At 44.1% G+C, this 12526-nt stretch overlaps 1 protein-coding gene across 3 annotated transcripts in view; it reads left to right on the top strand.

Annotated features, from left to right (window-relative positions):
* jph3b (junctophilin 3b) overlaps nt 1–12526 on the top strand; it is a 48632-nt gene that overhangs the window by 32182 nt on the left and 3924 nt on the right. Inside the window, exons 3-4 of one of the 3 annotated variants that reach the window (XM_071326238.1) lie at nt 5520–5644; nt 10275–11224. In XM_071326238.1, coding sequence (XP_071182339.1) covers nt 5520–5644; nt 10275–11224 — 1075 coding nt within the window. Of the gene's footprint in view, nt 1–5519; nt 5645–10274; nt 11225–12526 lie in introns of those variants that run through there. The other 2 variants (XM_071326239.1, XM_071326240.1) reach the window with 2 other exon arrangements.

The raw sequence follows: 12526 nt of genomic DNA, 5'->3' as shown, positions 1-12526 counted from the left end.
TTAGCAAGGCAAATTTAAATAAATTGGACTTACTGGACACAAAAATAAAGTTCTAAAACCAAGAAAACTATTTATAATCTACCTCCACCGTCTCCTGTAATTTTAAGAAACGAATATGAATTGAATAATATCCCAAAAATGCTCAACTATCACTTTTCAATCTCTATCCAATAATTTTCCCAACTCACCAAGCTTCTCAACACATAGAACCCCCCCATAAAGATCTGTGGCACAACCCCAATACAACATACTAGGTTCCTTCTCTGATCCTAATCCTATGATTGGATGGACAACATGTTAGTTCATACTGCATAAGCTTTGATTGGTTGGAGGTCGTCCTCTGGAAGTGGTCATAATTACCATGTAGAGTACCAGTCAAAAGTTTGGACACACCTATTCATTCAAGGGTTTTGCTTTATTTAGACTATTTTAACATTGTAGAATAATAGTAAAGACATCAACAGTATGAAATAACACATATGGAATCATGTAGTATCCAAAAAAGTGTTAAACAAATCAAAATATACTTTATATTTGTAACGTATAGGCTGGGAGTTGGAAAGCAAGTGCAGTTAAATAATAAACGGAACATAGAACGATACAAGAACCACGAGTAGCGTATAGACATGAAACACATAGTCAATACGTCCTGTAGAATGGAACTAAGGAAGTGACAGATATAGGGGAGGTAATCAGGGAAGTAATGGAGTCCAGGTGTGTCTCATGATGTGACACAGGTACGCATAATGATGGTTGCCAGGGCCAGTGGTTAGTAAACCGGTGATGTCGAACGCTGGAGGGGAGGAGCGGGAGTAGACGTGACAATATTTTTGATTCTTCAAAGTAGCCACCCTTTGCCTTGATGACAGCTTTTCACACTCTTAGCATTCTCTCAACCAGCTTCAACTGGAATGCTTTTCCAACATTCTTGAAGCAGTTCCCACATATGCTGAGAATTTGTTGGCTGCTTTTCCTTCACTCTGCGGTCCAACTCATCTCAAACCATCTCAATTGGGTTGAGGTCAGGTGATTGTGGAGGCCAGGTCATCTGATGCAGCACTCCATCACTCTCCTTCTTGGTCAAATAGCCCTTACACAGCCTGGAGGTGTGTTGGTTCATTGTCTTGTTGAAAAACAAATGATAGTCCCACTAAGCGCAAACCAGATGGGATGGCTTATCGCTGCAGAATGTTGTGGTAGGCATGCTGGTTAAGTGTGCCATGAATTCTAAATAAATCACTGACAGTGTAACCAGCAAAGCACCCCCACACCATCACACCTCCTCCTCCATGCTTCACGGTGGGAACCACACACTACTCTGCGTCTCACAAAGGCACAGGGGTTGGAACCAAAAATCTCACATTTGGACTTATCAGACCAAAGGACAGATTTCCACCGGTCTAATGTTCATTGCTCATGTTTCTTGGCCCAAGCAAGTCTCTTCTTCTTATTGGTGTCCTTTCGTAGTGGTTTCTATGCAGCAATTCGACAATGAAGGCCTGATTCACGCAGTCTCCTCTGAACCGTTGTGTCTGTTACTTGAACTCTGAAGCATTTATTTGGGATTCAGTTTCTGAGGCTGATAACTCTAATGAACTTATCCTCTGCAGCAGAGGTAACTCTGGGTCTTCCTTTCCTGTGGCGGTCCTCATGAGAGCCAATTTCATCATAGCGCTTGATGGTTTTTCCGACTGCACTTGAAGAACCTTTCAAAGTTCTTGAAATGTTCCGTATTGACCTTCATGTCTTGAAGTAGTGATGTCGTTTCTCTTTGCTTATTTGAGCTGTTCTTGCCATAATATGGACTTGGTATTTTACCAAATAGGGCTATCTTCTGTATACCACCCCTACCTTGTCACAACACAACTGATTGGCTCAAACGCATTAAGAAGGAAAGAAATTCCACAAATTAACTTTTAACAAGGCACACCTGTTAATGGAAATGCATTCCAGGTGACTACCTCATGAAGCTGGTTGAGAGAATGCCAAGAGTGTGCAAAGCTGTCATCAAGGCAAAGGGTGCTGTTGAAGTTACTATAGACATTCATTACAAAACAGTTTGTTTTAATCAATTATTTGGTGACATATGAATATATTTAGTATATAGTTTTATAAAAAATGTATAACTTTTTTAGTGTTTCACTATTTTTATTTTTATGAAATTTCACTGAGGAGGATGGTCCTCCACTTCCTCCTCTGAGGAGCCTCCACTGGTAAAGAGAGATCCTTGATGAAAACCTGCTCCGGAGCACTCAGGACCTCAGAATGGGGCGAAGGTTCACCTTCAAACAGGACAATGACCCTAAGCACACGCCAAGACAATGCAGGAGTGGCTTCGTGGACAAGTCTCTGAATGTTCTTGAGTGGCACAGCCAGAGCCCGGATTTGAACCTGATCGAACATCTCTGGAGAGACCTGAAAATAGCTGTGCAGTGACGCTCCCCATCCAACCTGACAGAGCTTGAGAGGATCTGTAGAGAAGACTGGGAGAAACTCCCCAAATACAGGTGTGCCAAGCTCGTCGCGTCATACCCAAGAAGACTCGAGGCTGTAATCACTGCCAAAGGTGCTTCAACAAAGTACTGAGTAAAGGGTCTGAATACTTATGTAAATGTGATATTTGTTTAAAAAAAATGTTTTATAAATGTGCAAACATGTCTAAAAACCTGTTTTTGCTTTGTTGTTATGGGATATTGTGTGATGAGGGGAAAGAACTATTGAATAATTTTTAGAATAAGGCTGTAACGTAACAAAATGTGGAAAAAGTAAAGGGGTCTAAATACTCTCCGAATGACCTGTAAATAGACAGAAAATCTGTACACCTGAACCCAGTACCACAGTAAATATGGATCAGATCCATATTTGCCTTACACGCCATCCCTACACAGAGAGAGAGAGAGAGAGAGAGAGAGAGAGAGAGAGAGAGAGAGAGAGAGAGAGAGAGAGAGAGAGAGAGAGAGAGAGAGAGAGAGAGAGAGAGAGAGAGAGAGAGAGAGAGAGAGAGAGAGAGAGAGAGAGAGAGAGAGAGAGAGAGAGAGAGAGAGAGAGAGAGAGAGTCTCTATCAATTCCCAGCTTTTGTGCATTTACTAATGAGCTGGGAATTATTCTGGGTGAAGGAGAAACCGCAAATATTACTGCCAGGTATGAATATGATTGCCCTAGCCTGAGGGACATCCCATGACCATTAATTCCCTAAAGTATGTACATTGTGTATAACTTACAAGTAATACATAATGTAACCATCATCCGTGTACATTTTGTTATTTATTAGCCATTCTTTCTTTTTCTTTTTATAATCGTAGTTTTCTTTAATTAAATGTATCGAACGACGATTACACAATACAACAGCAGTAGTGTTGTACCTGTATACATGATTATGTACTATTATTATTATTATTATTACTAGTGAAATTAACTGTAACCTCATTGCATTGTACTGTATTTACTGAAATACTGTACCACTATACTGCTTTGGCAATATCTACAAATTGTATTTCATGCCAATAAAGCAATCTGAATTCGAATTTCAGAATTTTTATTTGAATTCTGTTTGTGTTCACAAACACAGGACAGCAACCCAATTAGACCCAACCAAATCAAAAAGATAATTACTTGACACATTGGAAAGAATTTACCACAAAACAGAGCAAACTAGAATGCTATTTGGCCCTAAACAGAGAGTACACAGTGGCTCTCAAGACTAGACAGGCTATGTGCACACTGCCCACAAAATTAGGTGGAAACCTCCTGCCAAATGTATGACCATATTAGAGACACATATTTCCTTCTGATTACACAGACCCACAAAGAATTTGAAAACAAATCCAATTTTGATAAACTCCCATATCTGTTGGGTGAAATACCACAGTGTGACATCACAGCAGCAAGATGTGTGACCTGTTGCCACAAGAAAAGGGCAACCAGTGAAGAACAAATACCACTGTAAATACAATTTATATTTATGTTTATTTATTTTCCCTTTCGTACTTTAACTATTTTCACATCATTACAACACTGTATATATACATAATATGACATTTGAAATGTCTTTATACTTTTGGAACTTTTCTAAGTGTAATGTTTACCGTTAATTTGTATTGTTTATTTCACTTTTGTTTATTATCTATTTCTAAACATACGTTTCCCATGCCAATAAAGCCCTTACACTGACATTGAAATTGAATTGAGAGAGCGATGATCACTGCATTATGTCTGAATCATGAAACTCTAAATGAACTCATGCAGTGCTCTGGGGCACAGTAACACTGAATGGAAGATTCCTATCCTCCCTCCCTCCCTTCCCTTTCTCTCTCATTCTCTCTCTTTCGCTCTCTTTCGCTCTCTCTCCCTTTCTCTCAATATTTCGTTCCTGCAGTTGCTAGGACAACGGTCCAGGAGAGGGCTAGTTCCCAGTGTAGAGCAGGAAATGGAGCTATCTCACCTCAGCTGCCTCCTCACCCCCATCCTGACCACACCCCTCTCCAACACCCACTAATGTGTCCCTACCTAACACACCAAGCCAGCCAACACTTTCGACACATGGCTAACTAAACCTAATAAACAGAAAAATGTACAGACTATTAGTCACGCTATAACTCATACAATATCTCTCTCGCTCACACACACACACACACATACACACACAGTGCTGCGAGTTCTCTGATATGTCCGGCATGGCTCTATTGCCAGGGTGAAGAGAGCCAGAAGCAAAAAGAAACAGAGGCAAAAAGAAATCAATAACCATCGACATGCAATACTGCACCAAGACAGTTCCTGCACAAACAAGGAGGAGAGAGGGAAATAGAAAAGGAACGAGACTGAATAGAGGGTGTGGAGAGAGAGAGACAGAGACCGAGAGAGAGACACAAAGAGAGAGAGACAGAGAGAGAGACAGAGAGAGAGACACAAAGAGAGAGAGACTAGGAAGAGTGGTAAAAGCAAAACGACTTTGTCTGCATTATGTCATGCGAGCTTAAACAGAACTATCCATTTGAAGGGATTGTTAAGTGCACATTATCAACAGGCCTCTATTCTTTTATAAGACCACAGTAGCATGACAGAGAAAGATGAAAGCCTGGGGCTGTCTGTCTGTCATCATATGTACTGTACAGTCAGTAGGCTACCTCACCAGACTGCAGAGAGGAATCTGAGGCTAACGTAGGATTGAAGGTAGGTAAAGAATATGACAGAGATCAATGAATGAGAAGCCAGATGAAAACAGAGGAGACAGTGATTATGGCTGGGATACAGGGTGGACTCATTGTTTCTGCAGGTGCATTATTTATTAGGCTATCCCAGCTGGCCAGCCTCTTACTACTTAGAGGGCCTGACCTCAGAGTGGCTCTTAGGAAAAGGGAAATTGGCCATCTATTATATTTTAAGCTCAACAAAAAAGCTGTACTTTCCAATGCACTTACAGTACAATCACAGTCAGTCATATCAACATGCCCCGTTTAGTTGCTGTCTGGAATTTATTTTGATTTTTTATTAATATTATTATTACCCCCCTCCCCCCCAGGACGGCCCATGCACGGGGGAAGGCAGAGGCGGCCATTGGAGCCAGCCAGAAGGCCCAGGAGGAGTGTCGCCTCGCCAGGGTCACCGCCAAAGGGTTCTCCCCCTCCTTCCAGCACCGCGAAAACGGTGAGAGTGCCACCACTCACTGCCGTGATCACCATCCCCATGGCAACCATCAATACAATACACCAGAAGCACCAGTTTTGAAGACATACAGTCGTCTTTTTATAACCACAAATGCCAATGCACTAATGCTATTAGTCTATTTGACACTTACAGTGTGTCACTTTATGTTATCAACTCGAAATGCTGAGAGAAAATACTGTATCAAAGGGAGGCAACCACCTCATTGTCACATATGTCTCCTGAACATGTAACTAATGGAGAGAGGAACATGTAACTAATGGAGAGAGGCACATGTAACTAATGGAGAGGAACATGTAACTAATGGAGAGAGGAACATGTAACTAATGGAGAGAGGAACATGTAACTAATGGAGAGAGGAACATGTAACTAATGGAGAGAGCAACATGTAACTAATGGAGAGAGGAACATGTAACTAATGGAGAGGGGAACATGTAACTAATGGAGAAAGGAACATGTTACTAATGGAGAGGACCATGTAACTAATGGAGAGAGGAACATGTAACTAATGGAGAAAGGAACATGTAACTAATGGAGAGAGGAACATGTTACTAATGGAGAGAGGAACATGTAACTAATGGAGAGAGGAACATGTAACTAATGGAGAGGAACATGTTACTAATGGAGAGAGGAACATGTAACTAATGGAGAGAGGAACATGTTACTAATGGAGAGAGGAACATGTAACTAATGGAGAGAGGAACATGTAACTAATGGAGAGAGGAACATGTAACTAATGGAGAGGGGAACATGTAACTAATGGAGAGAGGAACATGTAACTAATGGAGAGAGGAACATGTAACTAATGGAGAGAGGAACATGTAACTAATGGAGAGAGCAACATGTAACTAATGGAGAGAGGAACATGTAACTAATGGAGAGGAACATGTAACTAATGGAGAGAGGAACATGTAACTAATGGAGAGGGGAACATGTAACTAATGGAGAGAGGACCATGTAACTAATGGAAAGAGGAACATGTAACAATGGAGAGAGGAACATGTAACTAATGGAGAGAGGAACATGTAACTAATGGAGAGAGGAACATGTAACTAATGGAGAGGAACATGTAACTAATGGAGAGAGGAACATGTAACTAATGGAGAGAGGACCATGTAATTAATAGAGAGGAACATGTAACTAATGGAGAGAAACATGTTACTAATGGAGAGAGGAACATGTAACTAATGGAGAGAGGAACATGTAACTAATGGAGAGAGGAACATGTTACTAATGGAGATAGCAACATGTAACTAATGGAGAGAGGAACATGTAACTAATGGAGAGAGGAACATGTAACTAATGGAGAGAGGAACATGTAACTAATGGAGAGAGCAACATGTAACTAATGGAGAGCAACATGTAACTAATGGAGAGAGGAACATGTAACTAATGGAGAGGAACATGTAACTAATGGAGAGGAACATGTAACTAATGGAGAGAGGAACATGTAACTAATAGAGAGGAACATGTAACTAATGGAGATAGATAGGAGAGAATGACAAAGTAAATCAGGTGTCAGTGTCAGGCGTGTGGTTGCTGTAGAGTATGTGCTCGTGCCCAATGGGACCGGTTACCCACAGTGCAGTGCAGGCCATGAGTGATGGAGGCAGCAACAGGAAGCTGGAGGGAGGTCAACAATGACCTTTCCAACAAGCCCACGCAAGGCAGGCTGACTGACACACACACACAAACACACACACAAACATACACACACACTTCCTGACATATACTGTCCCGAGCATGTTTTTTTTGTCCACGTACCTGACGATACCTTGATAGCTGTTTTTAATGTCATGACATTATAAAGAATCACAGTCACAGATTCCCTATAAGGCTGGGTTTATCCTCAGAGCCATGGCAGCAGATTGTCCTAACCGCTCTTTGAAAAATTGTTCATTTCAACAAGCTGCTATGGGCGAATAAAACGTAAGGTTACTATACTGCATAACCCCGGTTCACTGATATTATGAGGGAGATATCTCACAAGAGGGATTCACCAGAATCTCAGAAGCTCGAAGAACCAATCACGCACGTCTGTCGGAGACAGGGTGAGTGGCAAAAAGTGACAGTAGGTGTACTCTGCGCCACAGAATAATCCTGACGTATAGTCTGTGTAAGTGACGGGAGCAAATGCCGTTCTGATCAAGACGTGACAATTCTGAAGGGAGGGTCAAAACTGTGTCAGAGAGAGAAACACTGTCAGCAATTCAAGGTAGTTTATGTGAACAATGCAGAGTTGTTCCACACTCCATTTATTGGCTTCCCCTCGTGACCTACGCCCCAGCCTGTGAGTGAGGAGTGTGTCGTCATCACTTTCCTCGTTGCCACTACCTCAGGGGAGTGCCAGGAGCGAAGATTGAGGGGCTCTTCCGGTGACAGAGAGCCAAGAGACATGCTTAAAGATGGCGGCGGAGGAGATGGCTGCTGTTTTATGTGTTTTTTCGCGTTATTTGAAACTTATTTTGTGCATAATGTTTCTGCTACCGTCTCTTATGACCGAGAAGAGCTTCTGGATATCAGGACAGCGATTACTCACCTCATACTGGACAAAGATTTTTTCTTTAACGAGTCAGACGCAAAGGTTTTATTTCAGACACCTGACAAGGCCTAAATCCCTGTAATTCGCATGAAGAAGATACAGAGATATCGGGGACGTAGGTCGGGGTGCCTTGTAAGGATCCGATTGCGAGTGAGTAACCCGCCTCTACCATCAGTCTTATTAGCCAACGTGCAATCATTGGATATTAAAATGGATGAGCTCCGATCAAGACTAACCTACCAATGGGACATTAAAAACTGTAATATCATCTTATGTTTCACCGAGTCGTGGCTGAATGACGACATGGATAACATACAGCTGGCTGGGTTTTCTGTCCATCGGCAAGATAGAACAGCTGCCTCCGGTAAGACAAGGGGTGGCGGTCTGTGTCTATTTGTCAATAACAGCAGGTGCACAAAATCTAATATTAAGGAAGTCTCGCCTGAGAGTTTTCATCTATATTTTTCATAGCTGTCTATTTACCACCACAAACCGATGCTGGCACTAAGACGGCACTCAACGAGGTGTATATGGCCATAAGCAAACAAGAAAATGCTCATCCAGAGGTGGCGCTCATGTTTGATGTTCATGTTTGAAACTTTTCAGAGGGGTTCCTCTAAGAACCTTTTCAGAGGGGTTCCTCTAAGAACCTTTTCAGAGGGGTTCCTCTAAGAACCTTTTCAGAGGGGTTCCTCAAGGAACCTTTTTGAATTTAAAAGGTTCAACCACAGTGGCAATCGTTTTGAACCCCAAAAGGGTTCTTTTCTTCTATGAGTGTACTGTGATGTGTTGCAGAAGATAAAGATTGTGTAAGTGCTGTGACTGTCTGGGTGCAGATGTCTAGGAGACAACAAGGTAAGGTAGGCAATGCAGAGAAAGAGAGAGGTCATTAGAGTAACTGAGTAGAATGCTTCACCAGCTCCCGATCTCACTTTGGTTCTGCTGCATACCAGCAGCATACCACCCTGCATACCACTGCTGGCTTGCTTCTGAAGCTAAGCAGGGTTGGTCCTGGTCAGTCCCTGGATGGGAGACCAGGTGCTGCTGGAAGAGGTGTTGGAGGGCCAGTAGGAGGCACTCTTTCCTCTGGTCTAAACAAAGATCCCAATGCCCCAGGGCAGTGATTGGGGACACTGCTCTGTGTAGGGTGCTGTCTTTCGGATGGGACGTTAAACGGGTGTCCTGACTCTCTGAGGTCATTAAAGATCCCATGGCACTTATCGTAAGAGTAGGGGTGTTAACCCCGGTGTCCTGGCTAAATTCCCAATCTGGCCCTCAACCATCACGGTCACCTAATAATCCCCAGTTTACAATTGGCTCATTCATCCCTCTCCTCTCCCCTGTAACTATTCCCCAGGTCGTTGCTGCAAATGAGAACGTGTTCTCAGTCAACTTACCTGGTAAAATAACGGTAAAATAAAAAAATAAAAAACTTGAAAAGAGGCAGAGTCTAGTCTACAGACAGAACAAGGGTGGTCACGAATAGTCTGTCTAATTTAAAGAGGTATTATGTGCTGTGTGCATGATTGCATAATAGAATGGGGACGTCAACTACACGCATCTCTGGAAAGGAAATTAGGTCATTTAATTAAAGTCAATGTGTGGGGTAATGGTTCCTTCCAGATGCACGTCCCTTTGATTTCCTTAACATTATACTGACATCATCTGGTTGACATTAGCAGTACAGTTGTTCATGGCATTCATGGGGTAAGTTGGTCTCGCCCATAAAGCAGATGTTGGACTACATGCATGCAAAACAGAGAATAGCTAAATAACTCTAAATCATTCACTTTGAAATGGAACTATGCCAATGTTTTGAAATGTGACTATGCCAAAGTTGTGTGTCATGCTGTCCTGACTCTTTGTCTCTCTCCCTGTGTCTCTCTCTCTCTCTCTCTCTCTCTCTCTGTGTGTCTCTCTCTGTGTGTCTCTCTCTGTCTCTCTCTCTGTCTCTCTCTGTGTCTCTCTCTGTGTCTCTCTGTCTCTGTCTCTCTCTCTGTCTCTCTCTCTGTCTCTCTCTGTGTCTCTCTCCCTGTGTCTCTCTCCCTGTGTCTCTTTGCTGTTGGTCAGGAGTAGAGGTCCAAAGGCCAAAGCATCAGAACTCCAGTGAGAACGACATTGAGGTGATCTCCGGTAGCACGGGGCCAGATAGTCCTGAACTCTACATAAAGGGCACCACACCCCCCAACCTGACCCCTGACCTTAGCCCTGAGGCCAGCCACCCCTCCTCGCCCCCCTGCAGCCCCACCACCTCCAAGCCATACCGCACCAAGAACGCACGCTTCCTGCGGCAGAGTGCTGTGGACGACGCTGGGAGTGGTGGCGGTGGGGGTGGGGGAGGGGGCAGTGGTGGCCAGGAGATCCAGGTGCTGATGGAGGGCCGTGGAGGGGGGGAGTACCTAAGGGCCAACAGCTGGAGCGAGGACAAACGCTCTTCTAAAGAGGGCAGCAGGGGGGGCAGCAGGGGCAGCGGTCGCTCCACCACCCCCTCTGTCCAGGACGAGGCCAGGGGCCGCACCAACGGCCACGGCCATAAGCACGCCTCCTCCAATCACAAGTCTCGAGAGCATGGCTCGTCCAATCACAAGGCCTCCAGGGACCGATGGTCGGACTGCCCGTCAACATCGTGGAGGTCCCAGCGGACGCACAGCGGTGACACGCGGCTGCTGGAGCAGGATGAGGAGAAGCTGAGCAACTACGAGATGGAGATGAGACCGCTGCAGCCCATGGACTCCAACTCCCAAAATCCCTATGGGTTGGGAGAGGAGCGCCATGGTCACAGTGGCGAGGCCCGCTCCCACACGCTGCAGAGACAGCGGCCTTCTAAGACCCGGGAGGGCAGGGAAAGGGAGGGACCGGCCCCAGACTCAATGCAACAGCTGGACAGTCTAAGCAAGGGGGACAAGTTGGAAGCTCGGCCTCTGCGCAGGGATCTCACCCTCTCCCCCCCACAAAAATCCTCACCCATTGCACTAGAACACGACGATGACAAGAAACTAACCCAGCTCAAAGCAAACTCGGTAAGGACGCCTCCTCTCACCCACACATTCATAGCCACGCTTAGTCATATAATTTGCTTGTCATGTGCACACATGCAGAAAATCACACACGCGTGAGTAATCACTTGCATGCAGATGTTAACGGCATTTACACAGCATTCAGACACAATTGTACTGTAATCAATGATAGAAGAGCTATGAATGTATCATTACTGTGCGATGTACAGACATAATAACAGAATGAACTCATGCAGTAGCTATGTACAGTAGTAAGTGGGAGCATCCGGGGACCTGTTGTAGTCTCCTGATAGGCAGGTGCTCTACACAACACAGACGCTATGGTTGGACACTCTAACCTCCCACATCCCCTCCACCGCACCACACAGCCTCAGCTAGCTATCTCCCACTGCACCTTAGTAACAGCAGATTGGCAAAGTAGCTCCTTCCACAAAGCATCCCCGCATTGGCTGCCCCACGCTCTGTTGCTAGGAAACAGCTTATGCCTTGCTTCAGCAGTAGCCAATCAGTGGGCGTGTAATGGTGACTGGAGGGGGGGGGGGGGGGGGGGTTGCAGCCGCAGAGAGGCGAGTAATGCAGCTGACTTGTGTAAGACAGGTTCACATGAAACACAGATACATTCACGCATAAGCAGACACAGATTCTGCAAGTGATCGCATTGTAGAACACTTTTGCACAAAGCTCTCCCCTATAATCTATTCCAGCAGCACAGTTAAACATATAGATATCCACGAGGATACGCCAACAGGGCACATGGAGCTAATGTCAACGTATCACGCAGACAAATGGGATCAGTGAACTGAGCCATCTACACAACATGTCTGGCATGGAGAGTGCATCACCATAAAGACAGGGTCACTGGCATATGAAATGCATCAATTATACACAACATACATACCCTTCGGGAATGATCATTCAGTTGCATGGTGTAGAGTAAACATAGCTGTTGTTAGAGGCTACCAATGAGCGTGTGAATTACAGTTTAAAGTATTTTAGATGTCATACTATGGATTCAACTTAAGTAATTGCTTTGATAATTACATAGGTCATTTGTAATGCTCTTTCCCTTTTATGAGTGCTCCAGTCCTATACATTTTCCATGGCAGAGTTACAAAAACCCATCAGTTAGATGTCCCTAATAGTCTGCTGTTTTAACATGCTGGCTCTCAATAACACTGAGAGACTCATTTACAGTACATGCAAAGGCAGTATCTCTCAAATGAACCTAAATACCAACATTAAATAAAGTACACATTTGCTGTGCCTTTGCTTTTGTGTGTGTGTACAGGTAGATCTCTGTGTGTG

This window comes from Salvelinus alpinus, chromosome 9 (genome assembly GCF_045679555.1).
Source record: "Salvelinus alpinus chromosome 9, SLU_Salpinus.1, whole genome shotgun sequence".
NCBI lineage: Eukaryota > Metazoa > Chordata > Actinopteri > Salmoniformes > Salmonidae > Salvelinus > Salvelinus alpinus.
The sequence above is the reverse complement of the archived record's forward strand: the minus strand, read 5'-3'. Positions and strand labels throughout refer to the sequence as shown.